We start from the raw sequence: 21,944 nt of genomic DNA, 5'->3' as shown, positions 1-21,944 counted from the left end.
CATAACAAAAAGGCCACCATAATAAAGCAAATTTCATGATAAAGTGCGTCACACAATTATTTTTATTTTTCCAATGCCTATAAAAGTTATGTTTACACTGTAATTTCATCTATTTTTTGTAGTCTGAAAATTTGAAAGATTGTAAGAATTACCAAAATCTGACTCAGAGACACAAAGTGAGCACCTGCAGTTGGGAAAAGTGATGCCAAGAGCCTTGCTTGACTCAGGTTTGCCACACACCCTCAAGGTGAAGAAAAACGCAAAAGCTTGAAAGTGCACAAAGGTGCAGCACATGGAAACAAGATATGCTTGTGTATGGATTCATCCATTGTCTTTAGTGGCACGGATCGATTTATTTTATAAGAAGATATGGATAACAGTAAAATAAAGGGGGGCGGGAGTGAGGAATCACTGTGGAATATTACAGACAAGCACATCGATGTAGCATCCTCCACGGGAACTGAGTGAATCCTACAGATGGCTGCTTTAGGGCACTGTTCAGTTGGCTCTCAGTAAATCTGCTTCTTGAATCTCTAAGTAGAAAGGCTTTCAATGCATCTTGCTCAAAGCAGTACACAGGCTCCTGAACACAAGTATGCTGTGTTCTCATTATCTGTGGAGCCATGAGCAGGCTTCTCACAGTCTTTGCTTCCCCACGGGCTATGTGAGCTTGTGTGATTGCTGATGCCCTGAGAGTTGCTATTTCACAGGCTTATATTTCATATTTTTTTCAACAGCTGAATGAGATCAGCACTACTGATATTTCAGAGATACATTATCTTTCTCAAACTGCAATCATGGGAGTTTCTTCTCGATCAGTGGATTTTATGACTAACCTCTACACAAACAACGTTTTTCTACCAGTTTTGTTTTAAATGAAAGCAATAAAAGCTGGAAAAATAGTATGTGAACATATGGATACCTTTTATAGTGGCCAATTGTTAATATTTTGCTCAAATGGCACTATCACCTTGTTTTGCTCCTGAACAAATTTGATATTCACATGAACCAAGAAAATGGTCTTACTAGAGAGTTTGTATTATGTTTCAAGCAAAAAGACAAGAGTAGTTTCTAATTTACAAACAATGTAAATAAAATAAAAATATCTCTTGATACCAAGTAGAAAGCTTTCCTCAAAAATATCAAACAGATGAATGCCACTCATCATCCAATTTGTCATCCTGTGGTGACTTGTATGTTGCTGGGATGCCATTGGTATTTCAAATACCAGCAGGGTCACCCATGATAAACAGGTTTCAGCCAACCTTCCAGACAAACACAAAAGGCAAAGCAGGATCTGGTGATTGGCTTCTAAAAACTGGCCAGTGGAAAACCTCGTCTGCTAGATGATTAACCCCTCTGGAAAGAAGGTCCGCGAAAAACAACTGGGGCAGAGCTGCTGCCTCATGGAAGACTCGGCCTTCATGATGTGGAATCGGTATGGTGGATGGAGAAAAGCTTTGGGGATCTTCATCTACTCATGTGGTCTGACTCAAAATGAGATGCCGCAAGCATCCATTAATAATCAGAATGCATTATGGACAAAATATGAAACTAGGAAGATTGGAAGTCATAAAAAATTAAGTGGAAAGCATAACTATTGATACCCTAGGCATTAGTGAGCTGAAATGGACTGATATTGTCTATTTGAATCAAACAATCAGATGGTCTACTAGACCAGGAATGTCCAACTGAAGAAGGTGAGCATTTCAAGATCTATCCTGCGTTACAAAGCTGTCTTTTTGATAGGCTAATATCCATACACCTATAAGAAAGACCAGCTGTGGTAGTTACAATTTCATGTTAATTTGATAAATGAAGTGTGGGAATGGAGTCTAGCCTGTCAATCAGGTCACAGCCTGATGATGCCTCTTTATGGGTGTCTTTTCATGAAGAGGATTCTGGGCACTTCCTCTCTCTTTCTGCTCCACTTTCCTGTTGGAGAGCCACATGGCCGAGACCTGCCAGCACTGAGGTGCTTTCACTGCCATTGGATCCACAAGCCTTTGCATCCAGCGGATTGTGATCTCCTGCCTTTTGCATCACTGCATGTGACTATGTGAGTCTGAAGAAGGATTTTTGGACTAATAAAAGGTTTATGGACTTGATCTGGAATGGGCTGGGATAGTTTCTTAATATATAATTATTCTTTGATATAAAGCTCTTTATCTATCTATCATCTATCTATCTATCTATCTATCTATCTATCTATCTATCTATCTATCTATCTATCTATCTATCTAATCTATCTATCTATCTATCTAGATTTGCTTCTCTAGTCAACCCAGCCCAACACTTATGATACCAGGAGCGGAGTACTAGAGAAACAAATTATGAAGATGGAGAGTGGATGCTTGCCTGAACTCTGGCTGACGGCAGTCTTTCTTTGGTTAGCCAGGGGTCAGGTCCACGCTGTTTACTTGATTATTTTCTGGGAGGGGCATGAGAAGTTAAAGTTTGGCCTCTTTTCCTTTGTTACTTGGTTATTCTTGTTTGAAATGGTGAAAATGAATGTGATTGGTGTAGATGATGAGCCCCTTGTGGAAATGGCCTACAGCAGGGGCCCCGCCCAGGCTTGATACAGTCAGAAGTCTAAGGCCATGTTGCATATGAATGGGATAGTTCAGATAAGGGTTGAAAACCACTTCTGAAGAGTGTGTTTAGGATCTGGCTATTCTAAGGTGGCAGGGATTTCTTCTAACTATTGTTATTGATACATGTGATAGAAATGATTAGGAAAATAAGGAGTTTGTAAGTTCACGTTAATTTGGATCTTTATATAGGTTAAGACATGCCTGCAAAGAAGGCTATGAAAAGATAGCCCCACCCAGTGTCTTGTGCTCAGGACATTTGCCTTTGAGGAGACTTGCCTAGGGGACTGTTGACAGGAAAAAAAAAAAAAAAGGATTTGGCCTTTTTGAACTTTGAACTAGTGGTTTGTGCCCAAGCTGGCAAAATCTGGAGCCAAGAAGAAACTCTCCTCTATAGGACTGAATGTTAAAGGGAGCCTGTGGGCAGCCTGAAAGGTAACCACCTGGATCCCCTTGTTGAGTGGAAGTAGCAAAATGCAGCAATAAAGAGACAGGTGGGGTCTGGCCACTGACACATGTGGACCTGTTTCACAGGGACTAGAAGAGAAGATGAGAGCGGGTTGGCTGTCCTGAAGTTCATGAACTAGCCCAATGGGGCTAGTGTTATTGAGAATTTTAGATGGGACCCATGGTGGAAAGGCAAGGCAGCCAATGGGCACTCTGGTGAGGCTAAGCAAGGCAGCCCACGTTGAGTTGACCAGAAACCAACCAGAAGAAGATAAGATTTTTGAGCCTGTGAATTGGTGCATACTGCTGCTGACTTTATGGACAGCCTGTCCTGATTTGACTGATTATGGATGCTGACTCACAAGGTTCCAACTGGAATGAAGATTCTTCACTTCAAAGAACATGCTTCTCTCCTCAGATCACTGGGTTCATATGCATGTGTAGCATAGAATTTAGATACCCTAAAATGGGGAGGACATGACATGGTTGGTTTGCAAACTTTCATGGGTGGGGGAATATGTTGATAGAGTTTTAGGATTGAGGTATCGTGTTCATGTAACTGCAATTGTTAAATATAGAATATTTTTGTTTTGTTCACTTATAGATTATTATATTTAAATCGGGCTGGCACATTTTGAATTATTTACATTTTAGTTTTATCCTGTGAGGCACAAGTATGATTTTGCTATTGTCTTTGTTTTAAAAATTATGTGTGGCTAAAGAGTTGTGTAAAAATATCAGTGTGATAAGGGATGGTCTGGGATAGTTACATAATTTCATGTCAACTTGATAAATAAAGTGTAGGGGTGGAGTCTAGCCTGTCAATCAAGTCACATCGTGATGATGCCTCCTTGTGGGCATGACCTTTTCATGAGGAGGTTTCTGGGAACTTCTGCTCTCTCTCTCTCTCTCTGCTTCACCTCCCTCTTGTAGAGCCACCTGACTGAGACCTGCCAGAACTGAGATACTTCCATTACCATTGGATCCACAAGACTTTGCGTGAATCTAAGAAGGATTTTTGGACTAGTATTGGACTTATGGGCTAGTATCAGACTTATATACTTAATCTCGACTGAGCGGGGATGGTTTCTTAATATATAATTATTCTGATACTAAGCTCTTTATTATATATCTCTGGATTTGTTTCTCTAGTTATCCTGGCCTAATACACCAGTTAATAAAAGTACTTTTCAAATGTACACAGCAGCTACTAATGGCCAAATGTGGAAACTGATGCCATTAAGTCTTAAACCTTTGAAGTCTGTATTTGATTTGTCAATCATGATGTATTAGTAATTACTGGTGATTGGAATGTGAAAATTGGAACAAAATAGAAGCATCTCCCTACCCATACTCCCATCATCCACCCTGTCAAATAACAAACAAACCTACTGCCATTCAGTCGATTTGGATTCACAGTGTCCCTATAAAGGGTTTCGGAGGGTATAATTATTTATGGGAGCAAACAGCCTAGTTTTTCTACTATAGAATGACTGATGAACCACTGACCTAGCTATTAGTGTTAGGATCTCTGGTGGTTTAATGATTACACATTGGATGGTGTATTAGGCCAGGTTGACTAGGGAAACAAATCCAGAAACATTATGTAAAAGAACGAACTTTATATCAAGAAGTAATTATAAATCAAGCAAACATCCCAGCCTAGTCCAGATCAAGTTCATAAGTATGATACTGGTCCAGAAGTTCCTCTTTAGACTCACACAGCACATGCAGTGATGCAAAATGCAGGAAGGTCACAGGCCTGGTGGGTGCAAAGTCTTGTGGATCCACTGGCGGGAGATGCACCTCCTGGGCTCTGGCAGATCTCTGCTGGCTCGCCAGGTGGAATGTAAATGCAGAGAGAGAAGAAGGTTTCCAGGGTTCCTCCTTGTGAGAAGGCTATGTCCACAGGAGCTACCACCAGGCTGTGACCTGAATGACAGGTTAAAATCCACCCCTTCACTTCTATATCTTCATGTTGACACATTATATAACTACCACAGATAGGGCTCTGCATGGTCTGCAGTTGGAAACCACCAGCAGCTCTGTGGGAGAAAGATTGGGCTTTCTCCTGTGGTAAACAGTCTCAGAAACCCACAAAGGGGTCATTGTGAGTCAGCAATGGCTTGATGGTAGTGAGAATCCACTGTAGTACTACCAAAGCTCCATTTTTCTAACCATCTAATTGGTGATTATAAATGATATCAAATCAGTGATTTGAACAGGAGCCCTTTTGAGTGAGTAATTTATAATTGTGTAAAATGATATCTGTCACATACTTACACTGTTCAGGGGACTTTGGAGATTCTCAGAGCACGTAACGTTAAAAGATATGTTAATGAAGGTGGTGGTATAGAAGTACTAATTGCTTTCTCATGTCCTTTGCTCAAGTTTTATAGAACATCAAACATTTTAGTTGTAATTAAAGTGACCCAGCTGGAGTCACTTCTTCCAGGGAAAAAAAAACCCTCACTCTTCATAAAATAATGATGTTAAGATAACAGAGAAAGAATATGGCTCCCATCTGTAATGTGAGTTATTACCAAGAAATTAATATTGTGTCAGCACAATCCAGCTTTCGAGGGTTGGCATGAGATTTGCAAAATGTTTTTTTTAGGAATTGGTATGCTAAAGAATAAGCTAGATATTTCCCACTTTTATCCTAGTTATGTAAAATTATATTTTTACTAGACAATTTTCAATTTGTGCTTATAAAACAAATTTGAAAAAAATGATGCCTCTGATCAGAGTGCTCCTTTTCAAACAGGACACATGTGTGGGATGAGTGTCAATGAACCAGAAGCAGCCATTTCTATTGTGCAGTCTCTTGGTACACTGATGCTCTTGCTCTGGAAACACCTGTGTATTATTTGAGCCAGTCCTTATACCAGAAATATTAGGAGTCTTCATGATACTTAGCACATTTTGAAATAATTTATTTAGTTGGTGTTGCCTTTGTTTGATTTCTAGCTCTACCACTGAACCCTACACTCAGGAAATCCAAGAACCAATTGATTTTGGCCCCAATATTGCCATAGACCTGACCCACCGCCTGGTACATATTTTATTTTCTTTGAGTTTCTGGTGAATTTCAGAGTTATATCTGAATACTAGCTTTTCTGTTGTTTTTAGATCACTAATATACCAAATGTATCATAAAGAAAATCTGACAGAACTGCTGTCAATGAGACCTCAAGTCAAAGTTTAAAAAACGCTGGTACTAGGGGTAATCAGATAGTTCAAGAAAAAAAATCGAATAATAGTTGAAGAGAAATATAAAAATCAAACCAAAGAACCAAGAAAGAGATTGTAAGTGAGAAGATAAGGATAGAAATGTATGTGGGTCCTTAGGACAGATGTAAGTCTAACCTTGGGCACATATGTCACATGGCTGTGAATTGTTTACAGTAGCATTTGGGACATATTGTATTCAGGAGATATTTACTCATTATAGCCCATGCCAGATTACTTCGTGAACAGTGCTCAAATTCCCTGTTCAGATCCCTGGACAGGATCTAAATACTTTGGGCAGGTTGCCATGTTCATTTCCCCCCCCCCACTCCTGAAATGATAACCCAGGAAAGACTCTGATGGATTCCCTCCCCAAATCATTGGATGGGCTACTGGTCTCATTTCAAGTCTGCTTTGCATAACTTACAATATAATTGATACTAAAGGTGTATCTGACATCACATTAAGTATATCACTTGGAGTAGTTCACTTCTCACAATAACCTGTGACATAGATGTGAAAACCCAGGTACAGAAAAATCAAGTGATTAGTCTAAGTTTCCTGAACTGCCAGTAGAGGTAATGGGGAAGAAACCAACATTGATATCTAATTTCAAAAATTAGAAGAGAAGCAGGAATACATTTTTATCAGGTTAAAGATGAAGAGGCTTTAAAAAGTTTATGAAAAATGGAATAGAAAGATAATAAGATTTTTCCATGAACTTTTGGATCTTCCTTGTATTTGTGAGGGCCATATAAAACTACAACAGAAATGCATACGAATGTAAGACAGTGGTTAAAAACACAATGATTTTTTGAGACTCCTAGCAAATATCAGAAAAATGTTAAAACACCGAAGAAAGATATGCTTCTTCAGTTTGGAAAAAATACATTAAGCGCCAAGCAGAATTAAAGAAAAACAAAAAAAATCCCCCTGTCCCCATTCCTGAACACATTGTGGTATAACTGCAGTGAATTTTAATAAAATATATTATACCTTTATCTCAATATTTTCTTTATTTTTTAATGAGTCATTTTATTGGGGGATCTTATAGCTCTTATAAAAATCTGTACATAAATTGTATAAAAAACATTTGTACATATATTGCCATCATTTTCAACACATTTTCTTTCTACTCGAGCCCTTAGTAGCAAATCCTCTTTTTCCCTGCCTCTCCTACCCCCCAACTCTTGGAACCCTTGATAAATTATAAGTTAGTATTATTTTCATATTTTACACTGTCAGCTCTCTCCCTTCACCCACGTTTCTGTTGTTTGTCCTGGGGCAGGGCAGGGGAATTTGAAAGCCAATCATTGTAATTGCTACCCCTTTTCTCTCTCTTCTCCCCCAACCTTCCTCCTACCCTCATGGTATTGCTACTCCTATTACTGTTCCTGAGGGGTTCATCTGTCATGGATTCCGTTTGTTAAGAGCTCTTATCTGTACCAGTGTACATGCTCCTGTCTAGTGGGATTTGTAAGGTAGAATTGGGGTCATGATTGTGGGGGGTAGGGGATGGGAGAGGAAGCATTAAAGAACTAGAGGAATGTTGTGTGTTTCATCAGTGTTATGCTGACTCTTCCCTTCCTTGTAACTCTCCTGTGAGGGGATGTCCAATTGCTTACAGATGGGCTTTGCGTCTCCAATCTGAGCCTCATCATTTGCATCAATATAATTGATTGTTTTGGATCTTTTGATGCCTGATACCTGATTCTGTCCACACCTCATGATCACACAGGCTGGTGTGCTTCTTCCATATGGGCTTTGTTGTTTTCCTGCTAGATGGCCACTTGTTTAACTTCAAGCCTTTAAGACCCCAGACACTATATCTATTAATAGCCAGGTACCATCAACTTTCTTCACCACACTTGTTTGTGTACCCATTTGTCTTCAGCTGTTGTGTCAGGAAGGTGAGCATCACAGAATGCCATGTAATTAGAACAATGTGTTCTTGTATTGAAGAAATACTTGAGAAGAGACACAATGTCTGTCTGCTACCTTAATACTTAACATTTAAATATATGTACATAGACCTTTATCCCTACCATTATATATTAATATATTTACATATGTACATGCCTATATTTATACCTCTGTGTCTTTTGCCTCCTAGTTCTTTCCTCTATTTCTTTTTACTTTCCTTCTATCCTACCATCATGTTGACCTTCATTTTGGCTCTCGGCTACCTTGCACTTAATCAAATCCCAACAGGCATTCTGTGCTCTCCTCGCCATTGATTTTAGATCTCTTTGTTATTCCCTTATCCCTGGGTTTGTTGGCTCCCCTCTACCTTTCTCCCATCTCCTCCACTCCCATGTCCCCCCCCCCAGATAATATTTTCTTTTTTAGAACATTTATAAACAGTTTTACTGGGACATAATCCAAAAATCATACATTTCAATAATATAAAAAAATACAATTATTACCACAATAAATTTTAGAACATTTTATTTTTTTCTTGTATTCCTTGCTATTAGCTCCCAGTCTCCTGCAACTTCCCTTGCGGTAACCCCAAGGAACCATGAATGCAGTTACTGTCTCTATAGATTCACCCAGTCTGGATTTCATTTATGAGAAAACATACAAAAAAAACAAAACAAAGAGTCAAAAAAAGCTAACAACACTAACAAGATAACATAGGGAAAAGTCTCAGTTGGAAAGAAAACAGAAAATATTAAAAACTAAAATGTTAAAAATGAAAATATTAAAAACTGGGTCAAGAGGAAGATCAGATAATGAGGTGTTAGATTTCAACCTAGTTTTACCTTTCAAAATCCACTTTCCAGTGCACTCTATATGATAGCAAGCTCTTATAGAGAACGAACATTTAGGAGTAGATGTTAAACATTAACGTAAGTATTCTTCACTAAAGAGAAAAATTAGAAGCTAAAGGCAAAGACCTCTTTTGAGTGCTGAAAACAAGGATGTCACTTTGAGGACTTAAGTGCGCCTAACCCAAGCCCAAGCCATGGTATTTTGCTTTATATTCATGTGAATGTTAGACATGGATTAAGGAAGACCAAGAGACACCCATGCTTTTGAATGATGATGCTGGCAAACAATTTTGAAGATACCATGGACTTCCAAAAGAACAAACCAATCTATCTTGGAAGAAGTATAGTCAGAACACTCCTTAGAGGCAAGGATGGCAAGATTTCATCACCTGTACTTTTTGCATGTTGTCGGGAGGGATTTGCTCCCGGAGAAGGACCTCATGGTTGGTAAAGTACAGGGACAGTGCAGAAGAGGATGGCCTTTGACAAGATGAATTGGCACCATGGCTGCAAGAATGGACTCAAATGTATGAACACTTAAGAGGATGGTACAGGGACAGCTGCTGTTTCGTTCTGTTGTACACATCATCACTATCGTCAGAACTAATCCAAGGGCACCTACCAGGAAAAGTTCAGTATTAGGAGAAGATATATGACCTGTAAAGATAGAATAAACAGAATGTAAATTTCACACAGCAGTAATTGATGCCATAAAGCAATAGTATGATATCTTCAAAGCCCTATGAGAAATAACTGAAAATCCAGAATTATATGCTACAATAAATTTGATACACAAAAGCAATGAAAATGTTGGAAAATTGTGAGGAGATGTATTTTGAACAGAAAAAGCATTTTGCTTTGGAACAGCTTAACCTGATTAAAATAATGAAAGAAGTGATACTAGTAAATACTTGGGAAGTATATTACAGTGAAGAAAAATTAACAATGGAATTAGAATAAGCATCTAGTATGGATTTATCAACCATTGAAACTTAGGAGAGGATATTTAAATGGTCAAAATTTGAATGAAGGAAATTAATATTTGCATGTATATAACCAGGTTAGAATTTGAAATATGTTATTTCCATGAATGAAGACAGAATTTTAGATCAGTTGTCTTTGAACTAACTACAAATCATAGTGACCCCAAGTATGTCAGAGTCAAACTACACTCAAATCAATGGCTGGTTTTTCCAGCAGTAGATTGTTAGGTGGCTCTGGATGGATGCCACCCCCCAATCTTTTCATTAGCAGCTGAGTATGTTAATCATTTATACTGCCTGGGAACTCCAAAAGCAGAATTGCATGTACAAAATCCATGGGTGGTAATCAGATTCACCACATTGGCAAATAGTTACTTTTATGTTTATTTAGCATTCTATACCACTTTATCATTTACTGCAGAGAAGAGATTATATAAAGAGAAACTAGTTTCTTAAGAAGCCTCCTTCCTGTTTCACAAAAAATACTTAAAAATATTTTAAGTATCAGTTTAGGAACTAAGCTTGGAGAATGCTGACCGGTAAAATGGATATTCTATTGTGAAGGGAGAACCCACTTGACAATGTCAATTGTGGTTACCCTTGTGTTGTTTCCAGAATGTTCTCTCGCCATGTGCTACGCCATCTGTTGTAGGAGGGATACACTTGATGATAAATGGGTCTTTATTCCAAACGTAAAACAATTAGAAACAACCAAACACCCCATTGCATTTCCTTCTACTCCAAGTGGCTGTGAAATTATGTCATACTTATTTTATGAAATAGCGAGATGAAGATTGGAAAATGGTCAATGAAAAATTTCACTCATCTCTCAAATATTCACCTTTGCCATAATAGGTCCAGATGCTTTTTGTCTTTTCCCAGATGTAAGCACCACTGCCAGTCCCAGTTCTGAGTTTCAGTATTCCTTGCCACTTACGGAATTATCGACGATTTCAATTCACTGGGTATTTTAGTATTAATTCCTAATGATATAAGCCTTTGACATTGCAAAAATTAATTCTGTTTAGTCACAATTAGCTTAGATCACATTTGAACTAGTGACTTAGAGGTAACCTGGATTGTCTCATAAAAAACCCTTTCCAAGGCCTCGAGTGATCATCTGTCAAAGATCTGCATTTGGTAGTTTTCATTTCTCATAGTTACGTTAGTTGAACTTAACGTTTCCCCAGATTCCTTTAAAGTTGAGGAGTTTAGGGAGGGAACGGTTTGGAACATGAACTCTCAACCCTGGATTGAATGATGTAATGTAATTAAAACTACCCTCAAAAGAGATTAGACTGAGTAGTGTTCACTATAAATGAGTGAAAACCCCACTCTACTTTATGAAAATTTGTAACCTCAATTCCTTTTTTATGACAAGCTGCCAGTAATGAAACATAATAGAGGACTACATGTTAATAATGTTACTCATTACTTATAGAGAAAAATCTCGCTTTGCAGTAAAACATTATTACTGTTTAGATACCGCTGGCATTCATTTATGAAACTGATCATTTCAACCAGTCAACTGTGAAAATGAATGTTGGTTGGAAAGCATTTATGTGGTGGTTAGTCAATTTAATGTATATGAGGCACTAAGAGGATTGGAAAACATTGCATATCTAATTCCAATCTATGAATGTAATATGTATTTATTGTTCAGAAGAATTTAAATGGTGTGTACTGTTCCTTACTTTATTTAGAATATAACACAGAATTGAAATGGTGTTCAGTGTTCCTGATTTTATTCAGAATATAGCAATAGGCAATTACAGAAAAATGAACACACGTATTGTTGTCTTGATTAATTTTGCTACTGTGGGAACTCACTGAATATGCTTTTCCCTTAAAAGAGCCCTCCCTTTTGTTCTCAAAGTTTAAGATAGAGCCTCAGAGGTATCCAGTATCAATTATTATTTGTCTTCTTCTAAAGAATCTCGAATTATACTCAACTTCGGTCCATTGATCTAAACTTGTGCATCACTGACATGTTCGGATCCCTCACATGAAATTCAAAGAGCACTGATTCTGCAGGCCTGGTGCTGGGGAGCAGGGCCAGTAGGTGGGGCAGAAAATGCCAATTCTTTAGCTGGCTGACTGGCACAACAGTGGGATTTCTTTGTTGGTTTCTGAACTTACCACATGACCATAGAATGCATTACCCAAGCCAAGATCCTGTGCACCGTGAAAGAGGGCATTATGACTAGGTGGGAAAATGACAGGAAACTGGCATGGCCCTGAACAAATCACATGTGCCCATCCTTCCTAAATGGTGCAGTTACTGCCTCTGTTACCTGCACTGCTGGCTGCTGGCTTGGAGGAGTTGTGTTTTGAACAATCATCTTGAATCTTTAAACTTACTTTTAGTCATTCCAAGTTCTGCCTAAGCAGGAAACTGGGCATTTGTGAAAATAAGTATAGGACTGAATCCCAGTGGTTTAAATTCTAAGAGCTTAACATCTACAGAGTAAAAGAAAATATGAACAAGAGGTAAATTTAAATGAGTCCTGTTGTCATTGTGTGCCATCTAGTCTATTCCAACTCATAGCCATTGTCGTAGTTACATAATCTGGTGTCAATTGGGACTTGAAAGGATTAAGAGTGAAGGGGTGGAGTCTAGTCTATCAATTGCTTGGGTCATAGCCAGTGAAGCCTCTGTGTGGGCATGGCCTTCTCCTGAGGATTCTGGGAACTCCTGTATTTCCTCTTTGGAGGTGGGAGACACTTCTCTCTCTGCTTACTCCCTGGCAGATACTCTACTGACAAGACACATAGAACTACAGGAGTTCCCTGAGCTGGAGAAACCATGTGGAGACCCATGTCAGTGCTGAGATACTTACACTGTCACTAGATCCATAAAACTTACCTCCCACTGGCCTGTGATCTTCCTGCATTCAGCATCATTGCATGTGTTTCATGAGTCTGAAGAGGAATTTATAGATTGGTATCAGATGGGCTAATATCAAATGTATGGACTTGATCTGGACTGGGCTGGGATGTTTTCTCAATATTCAATTGCTCTTGTATATAAAACTCTTTCTTATACACATATGAGTGTCCATGAATTTGTTTCTCTAGTTGACCCAGACTAACACAGCCAGCCTCTAGGACTGAGTAGAACTGGCCATGGCATTTCCAAGACTGTAATCTTTCCCAAAGCAGACTGTCAGATGTATTTCCTGTGCAGCTGAAGGAGCTCTGGCTGCACAGTGACTACGTATTTAGCTGCCAGTGGACAGGCTGGTGGTACAAACTCACCAGTTATTGCACTGGAGAAAGATATGGCGGTCTATTTCCACACACATTACAATTTTGGAAACATTGTGGAGCAGATCTACTCTGTCCTAAAGGGTAACTGTGAATCAGAACTAACTTGATGACAAGTTGCTTTCAAACCACTAACCTTTCACTCAGCAGTCGAGGACTTTAACAAATCCTATAGGACAATGTGACACTGCTACTAAGGGTTCCCGACATGTATGTCTTTATTAGAACAGACAGCTTATCTTTCTCCAGCAGAGTGACTGGTGGGCTTGAACGGCCAACTCTGTGGTTAAAATCCAACATATAATCCCGTGTGCCACATGGGATCCTTAATATCCAAACCCAAGAACGTACTGCCATCAAGTCAGAGTGCACCGTAGCTCATCATGACCTTATAGGACAGGCTAGAGTTACTCTATTTAGGTTTCCAACACTGTAAATCTTTATGGGGGCAGAAAGCCTCATTTCCAACCTCCTAGAGCAGCTAGTGGTTTTGAACTGCTAGCCTTTTGGTTAGCCCAGTGTGTAGCCCATTATTCCACCCAGCTCCTTAAATAGTTGCCTTAGGGCTTCAAAGTGCAACACGAGATTAGGATGTCTGATCTGGGAAGGCTCAGAAACACGCCGGACCATGTACAGGACCAACAGATCAGATCCATATGAGAAGAGAGCAGAGAAGCCATTTCAGAAGAAAGCGGTACGGAGGAGAACTAGCATGCGTATAAGGCAATGGATCAATTAACTTGCTTTGCGGATAGCAGTGGGAGGAGAGATTATTTTAAAATTGAGATCAAACTCTATGGATTTCAAATGGTAGATCAAGACGTTTGTATTTCACTGGTGCAGATAGGAACTGGAAACACAGGGAATCCAGGACAGATGAACCCCTCAGGACCCGTGGTGAGAGTGGCGATACCGGGAGGGTAGAAGGAAGTTGAGGGAGAAAGGGGGAACAGATTACAAGGATCTACATATAACCTCCTCCCTGGGGGGATGGACAGAGGAGAAGTGGGCGAAGGGCGATGTCAGATGGTATAAGATACGACAAAATAATAATTTATAAATTATCAAGGGCTCATGGGGGAGGGGCAGTGGGGAGGGAGAGGAAAACTGAGAAGCTGATACCAAGGGCTCAAGTAGAAAGCAGATGTTTGAGAATGACAAGGGAAACAAATGTACAGAAGTGCTTGACACATGGATGTGTGTATGGATTGTGATAAGAGTTGTGTGAGCTCCCAATAAAATGATTTTTAAAAAAGAAGACGTTTGTACTGAATCTTGTTTGGAAATCGAGCTCTACTAAATTGCGGGGCTAAGTCAATGATAAAACAAAAGCGTGCTTTAGAAAGGGCCCTTTGGCTGTAGTGTGTTGGGTTAGCTGAAGTTTTCAGGGATAGAAACTGAAGACGAGAATGAGCAGTTGCCTAGTACTAGGGCCAGGTGTAGCGGTGGAAGGCCTGAAGAAGCAGGGCTGTTACCGCCAAGCCTTCGTTTTCCATCCCAGGATACTGTTTCTGCATCGCAACCAGGGACATTCCCTCAGGCCTTCTTGTTGAAGTAGCCGCCTCACTGCAAAAGGAACGATTGGATGAAGGTCTAGGCTAGATGAACAAGAGAGGCGGTGGTAGTCAGGCTTCCTCATGGCTCTGCTAATTCGGAAAATGAGCCTGCACTCGTCTGTATTGCCACAATTTATCAGTTTAAACAACACAGGTTTATTATCCCACCGCTCTGTTGGTTAGAAATCCAACTGGGTCGTACTGGGCTAGAATTAGGGCGTCTGTAGGGAGGCCTTCCTTCCTTCAGGTTCTAGGGGACATCTGTTTTCCAGCTCTTTGCACCTTCTAGTCCCACCCACCGTTTTTGCTTCATGCTTCCTTCTTCCATCTTCAGAGTCCGTAGTGGTAGACGAAGTCTTCTTAAAACACATTATTTATAGGACTTCTCTACCAGCTTTGGGAGCACAGCGATTAAAGCTCCTGTCTGTTAACCGAGAGGTCAGTGATTTGAACCCACCAGCCATGATGGGCGAGAGACCTGACCGTCTGCCCCTGTAAAGAATCACAGCATTGAAACCCATTGGGGGCATTCTATAGGGTTGTGATGATCTAGATAGATGCCACCACAGTGGGCTTGGATCTGGGAGTTCGATCCCTCCTTCATTCTCTTACCTTCCCGATGGATGTCCATGCTAGGTGACGTGGCACCGGCTCCCACGCACAGCAGCCCTGCCTACGACAGAAGGAAACCCTGCCCAGGCCTGTGCCATCCTCCCCATTGTCACACTTGAGCCCATCATCGCAGTCCCTGGCAGTCCATCTCATTGACAGTCTTCCTCTTTTGGGCTGACTCTCCACTTTGCCAAGCATGAGGTCCTTCCCCAGTGACATCTCTCCTGATCATCCTCCTGTTCAAAGTACCTGAGATGAAGTCTTGCCATTCTTGCTTCTAAGGGACATTCCGGCTGGGCTTCTTTCAAGAGAGATGTGTTTGTTCTTCAAGACCGGTTCTGTTTATACTTTCATATTCAATTTCATCATTTTTCCCCGGTCTTCCTTATTCATTGTTCAACTTTCACATGTATACGAGGCAATGGGAAATACGATGACTTGGTTCAAGCACACTTTTGTCCTCAAAGGGACATCTTTGTTCTTGCAAACTTTTACGAGGTCTTGTGCCACCGATTTGCTCAGCGCAATATGTCATTTCATTTCTTGACCGTTGCTTCCGTCAGCATTGATGTGGATCCAAGTAAAATGAAGGTCTTAAGAATCTCAGTCTTTGAGGATACACTTAACCCTTATGAATAATCCAGGAGTGTCTCCTATCACAAGAGAAATAAATTTACCAAATTGGTGAAATATTTTATCATGGTCACCTAGTATAGCCACAGGTCCTGGGGAGACGACATGGACATCTTTGGGTGAGAGCGTCAGTCTGGGTCTCACAAGATCTTATCCGGAGCAAACAGGAAAAGATTATAATATTAATTCATGTAATATTGAAACCTAGTTATAAAGATTTCACTTTATGCCCTGTGCTATGGATACATATTTGATAATTTATGCTCCCCCGAGGTTTAAAATAAGACATTGATATTCCAGAGGCATTTACTGACTGAATTTTGATAAACTATCTCTCTCTTTAGTTTTCCCATTCAGCAGGTGTGAAAGTTAGCAAACACGTCTATTTAAATTTAAAGTGGATAACTACTCTAAAAAGGTGAGAAGCTGTAACCCTCTATTTATGTGAGGAGCTCTGGTGGCGTAATGCTTACCCTGGTGCTGCTAACTGCAAGGCCAGTGGGTTGAACCCGTCAGCTGCTCCGAAGGACAAAGATGGGGACTTGCTACTCTTGTAAAGACTTGCAGTTTCGAAAACGCACAGGGGCAGTTGTAGTCTGTCCTATAGAGTTCCACGAGTTGGCAGTGACTCAATGGCAGAGTTTTTTGGTTTGTTTTGTTTACTTCATGTTAAGTAATGAAAAAGTAGACTCTTGTATGGCATTTTACTTTTTAGAGCTTTTTCTAAAATGAGATATTTTACAAGTTGGAGTCTGTATAATCACAAACATTTTCTTTTCCTGTGACTTGGAAATCAAAGTTATTTCTCACAGTGTTCCTTTTTCTTACTGCAAACAAGGGTCCAAGCAGCGACTATCTTTTGACAGAGTTGTGGGGTTTGGTTTGTGGTGAGGTTTCGGTGGCACATCCTGTCAGAGGGGTCGCTTCTCCGTTACGTGTTCATCATTTCAAATGACCTGAATGTCACATCAGCAGAGATGGTGGAAAGGCCACAACTGGAAATAAAACATTAAATATGCATTCAGAAGTAAGGTGTTAGGGATATATATTTTCCCTCTTGAAAACACAACTAAACTTATGACTCTCTATGGAAAAGTCTGAGGTCATTTTTTGCCCCAGTAGAATATTTAGGAAAATCTTCAATGCACCAAGGAAGATTATATCAGAAGTAGAAATAAATAATTTAGAGAATCATTACAAGGCAACCTTGATATTCCACATAAAACTGATAATGGCCTTTGGTAAAATAAGGTCCTCCACAGCTAACCAAAATATTTCCTTTACTTTAGCTAACTAAACAATAACCCCCACTAAGAAGGGGAGTTAGGGAAGCAGACACTTTACATTCCTACTGGCAACAAGAGCCAACCCAAACTCTGCCCATGCAATTTCTTAACGACCCTGGGGAAATGACTGAAACCACAATAGAAATAGAAAATGCCTTTAATAGTTTGCATTATAAACTTTTCACCTTGTGGAGAAATTGGCAAGAGTCAATCATGTTACTGTCTGACCTCAGTTGCTTCTTTATTTTAAGCTTGCCTTGTCCCCTTTAACCTCCTGCTCTTACTTTACAGTGCTGCCCCCCCCCCTCCTCTGGGTTCTAGTTTCTGAAACAGGAGCAGAATAGCTCGCATGTGGCCTGGTGTACGTCTCGCAGTCCGTATGGCAGCTGAGATATGGCCAGGAGCAGGCAGGAAAAGCTGACTGGATGAGAGGCCTGTCTATTATATGGGGAGAAAAAAGATCTCTGGATGTGATCTTTTGATATTGTCCTATTCTCAAAGAACAATTTCAAGACCTAGCCATTCTAATCCAGTTGGATAAGCATTGTTATTGCATACAGAGGCACTTGTAAATACCATACCAAGAGTTTCTGTGATTGAGGAAACACAGATTCTTTTGATTCCTAGAAATACTGGACTTATTGTTGTTATGCATAATTTAACATTTTATGTTCTATTTATTTATGCAGCATTATTTCCACAACACAATAAGTACATTCCTGAATTTCAGTTCTCATAGTTCACCCTTCCTGAAATGTCCTTTCAACTTCCCTCTAAATAGCCATATCCTGCTAATCATTCTTCAAATCCAGGTTACCTTTTTCTTAGACTGTGAATTCCTGTTAAAGCTGTAAATGAAGCTAAGAATGACGACACCTTTCTGTGCACTCACATAAGTTATCATTAAATTCAGTCTTTGGTTGCTAATTGTTTTTATTTCTTGTTTGTTTGTTTTCCAGCTAGATGCTAAAGAGAGTTGAGAAGAAAGGATTGTTTGTCATTTCTGTATTATGGATATTTTGTCTAATGTGGTGCAAGGTGTAGGTACTTCTAATTGGTCAGGACTCAGATTTTAAGTTAAAGAAATCCAAGTCATATACTAAATTAATAAGGATGATTTATCTTATACACATAATAAAATAATTATTTATGTATAAAAATGACTCCGCGATGGCTGCATGTTTAGTCATGACTAGATGCAAGTTCTAAGTTTACCATCAAGAATTCATTGTTCTTCCTGTTTGACTTACTCTCCTAGAAGTAAAAGTTATAATAAAGTTATGTATTCGGGGAAAATAGAGTTCTAGGTTTTATGGCAGTTGGTTCTATTTTTCTGTATCTTGGCCTCATTCTCGTGCAAAAGCCACCTGTGTTGTACCTTTCTGTAGCTGAAGGAGAATTTCCCTCTTTCAACATGTCCAGGAAAAAAAACATGGAGCTGATGCTCAGTGGCTGTATTGATGAGTTGAGTCATGGGCTTACCCCTGGACTAATCAGAATGGTCGGCAGGATATGAATAGGTTGAGCCAAGGACTAGCATCAGTTTCTCCACCCTCAACATAGGCATCATTTGGGGGAGAGACTCCCCAAAGTAAGTGGTGGACTTCTGTACCAATGAAACAGGCTAGAGATGCTGAATACATGGTGGGGGAAAAATGTCCATTGGGGAACTCAGCAAATGTTTGCTGATTGATGAAGTCAAAGCAGGATGTCCACGGGATCATTCCAGTTTGATGCCCTGCTCAGAAGTTGCATTTCCACTCCAGATAAAGGAATCAGAATTTAAAGTTGAATATTCCCAGGTGATTCTTACAGATTCACAGGTAATTTTTATGCTTATATCGCTCCCCCTCGTTTTCTATCAAATCTTTCTGATTACTGTTCTCAATTTGATCCCATAAGATAGATCTTGAAAGAGCACAGCATACAAGGCAGGCACCTATTACTAGGTAAGCTAGCTCTTATTTGGGTGTTAGAAGACTTTATGGTATATTTTGGTTTGAACTAGAATGTAGCTTTTCCAGAGTGACTTCTTCCACTAAGCATATACCTGCACTTATCCTTTGTATCCTTTTGTGGCTTGAATACATTTTTCTTATTGTGGTTGAATCATATGACATTATATGGATGTACCACAGTTTGCCTATCAATTCTTGGTTGCTTCCATTTGGGCAAATTATGAATAGACTAAAAAAATTCTATTGCCTTTGAGTCAATCATAACTCATAGCATTCCTATAGAACAGAATTGAACTACTCCATAGAATTTGAAAAACCAGGTCTTCCTCCTGTGCAGTCTCTGGGTGAGTGACACAGTCTTTTTTGTTAGCATACAAGAACTTAATTATCAGGCCCCTGCACCATTATAAATGCTTATATGAAAGGTCATTTCTTGTGTGTGGACTTAAGTTTCAACCCATTTTGGTCAAGAGCCAGGCATGTGATCATGTATGATAAGGTAAGACTATGCTTAGCTTTGTAAGAATCTGCCAACTCGGTGCCATTTTTAAACCTTTCTTTCCAAATACTTTAGACTAATTAATAATATGTTTGGATATACCAAAACTTTATCATCTTACTTTTGGTTAGTTGTGATTATTCCTTTCTTAGCTAGTCTGTATATTTGTGTTGTGGACAAAGAGCACATTAAGCACAAATAGAATTGTGTATCTTAGAAATCAATGTGCACAAATCTCTAAGAAAGCTGATATTTATGCAAAAGTATATATGGACCACCTGATTAATTTTATTTTTAATCTTGTTTTTTAGAGTTGGAATATCAGCAGAAATATAGAAGTGATGCCCCTTCAGATACTCATTTGTTCTTACAAGTGTTTTAGTCAGCGTGGCTCTGACCTCTTTGGAATTACTGATGTGTAAAGCAGGTAAGGAGCTCATTCGGAGCCTCACCTGATTTGCCCCACCTGCTCTGTGTACACTGTCAGAGAACACTTCACTTCCACTACTGTGCGGTGCATCTGTACTAAATAAATAAGTCAAGCAATGAAAGGAAATGAGTTTCATGTGATGATGCTAATTTAAGAATGCCCTTCTACCTTTAGATTGTCTAGTCTCTCCACGCGTTGTCTCCCCCACCCCCATGGCTTAAAAATAAAATAAAAAGGCAAAAAGAGAGAGCTACATGGCAAATGAGTGTGATATTTTCTCTCTCTCTCAGTTAAGGGTCACCATTTTCTGGTTGTAGATAAATCTTAAGAGACTTTGGGAAAAGTATTTGTTTTATGGGTGATTTCTAACCTCAGGAGAATTACTTTTCAGTGCTAGACCATACTGGTAGTTCTGAAGGATTCCAGTGACCTCTTAGTTTTCCTAGGCACTAATGTATGAAGATGAGCCAAAACGTGTTCTATGATGTTTCTAGCTCATACGTGAATCAGTTTTCATGCCTCCCCCCCCCCCCCGCAAACGCTGACTCAGTGGGTGGTGGAAGATAAGTCCTTTCAGTAATACGCTGGTCTTCGTTTCGTAGGGCTCCTTGAAATGAAGATAGTGGCTTCCCAGGGCATCTGAGAGACAAGTTAAGTTCAAGACCCAGAGGCTAACTTAGAAGGTTATGGCGACTGTCCCCTGCAGTTCCAAAGGGATAACACTGATGGAATGTTTTTGAAGAACACAGGATGATTATAGTGGCTTATTATAAAGAAACTTTAACAAAGTAGAAAACTGCAATGGTGAGGAAAAGGCTAGGCAATTGGCTCTGATAAAATGATTTCCGTTATGTCAATGCATCTTCTCATTTACAGGGTAGTGAGGGTTGTCCTATGGGAATCTCTTTGGGAAATCTTTCCCTTTCCACCTACACCCCAACGTCTGTTCCTCTAGGCTTCATTTTGTTTCCCAAACTCAACGAATCTTTAAAAGCAACATCCTCGAGGCTCTCGCGGATGCCAAGCCTGCCGCTTGGACATGGTGTCCGTGGAGAAGCACAGAATTCTGGGGAAGGCCAGGGAGCCGAATACACGGCCTTCCTCAGTGGATAGTCCCAGAAGGAGGGCATGTCAAAAAATAATAGCTTCACGTGTTCAGATTTTTGTTTCATCAATGTTTCCACAATTCTGAAGCAATACTTTTTGATTTCCCCTCATATTAATGCCTAAGATAAACATCTCTGTCATTTAAAATTTAGTTGTTGTTGCTAGCCTGACTCACATCAGCCTCCAACTTAAGGACACTCCACATGTTACCCAAAGCAGGGTTTTCTATTGTTTGCCTGACTGTAATCTTTTTTTAAAAAAAATATTTTATTGGGACATCTTACAGCTCTTATCACAATCCATACATCCATTGTATCAAGCACATTTGTGCATCTGTTGCCATCATCCTTTTCAAAACATTTTCTTTCTACTTGAACATTTGGTATCAGCTCCTCATTTTTTCCCCTTCTTCCCCCCCTACTCCCTCCCTCATGAACTCTTGGTAATTATAAATTATTCTTATTTTCATATCTTACACTGACCGCCGTCTCCCTTCACCCATGTTTCTGTTGCTCGGCCCCCTTGGGGGTGGTGGTGGTGGTGCAGTCATGTCGAGCATTGTGATTGGCT

General features: G+C 39.7%; 1 protein-coding gene across 2 annotated transcripts in view; it reads left to right on the top strand.

The window, feature by feature from the left end:
- LRRC69 (leucine rich repeat containing 69) overlaps positions 1 to 20,259 on the top strand; it is a 110,599-nt gene extending 90,340 nt beyond the window's left edge. For both annotated transcript variants that reach the window (XM_075550614.1, XM_075550613.1), the window contains one exon: positions 20,149 to 20,259. In XM_075550614.1, coding sequence (XP_075406729.1) covers positions 20,149 to 20,259 — 111 coding nt within the window. The remainder of the gene's footprint in view (positions 1 to 20,148) is intronic.
- The last annotated feature ends 1,685 nt before the right edge of the window (positions 20,260 to 21,944 follow it).

This window comes from Tenrec ecaudatus, chromosome 5 (assembly GCF_050624435.1).
Source record: "Tenrec ecaudatus isolate mTenEca1 chromosome 5, mTenEca1.hap1, whole genome shotgun sequence".
NCBI lineage: Eukaryota > Metazoa > Chordata > Mammalia > Afrosoricida > Tenrecidae > Tenrec > Tenrec ecaudatus.
This window is presented reverse-complemented; position numbering and strand designations above follow the sequence as displayed.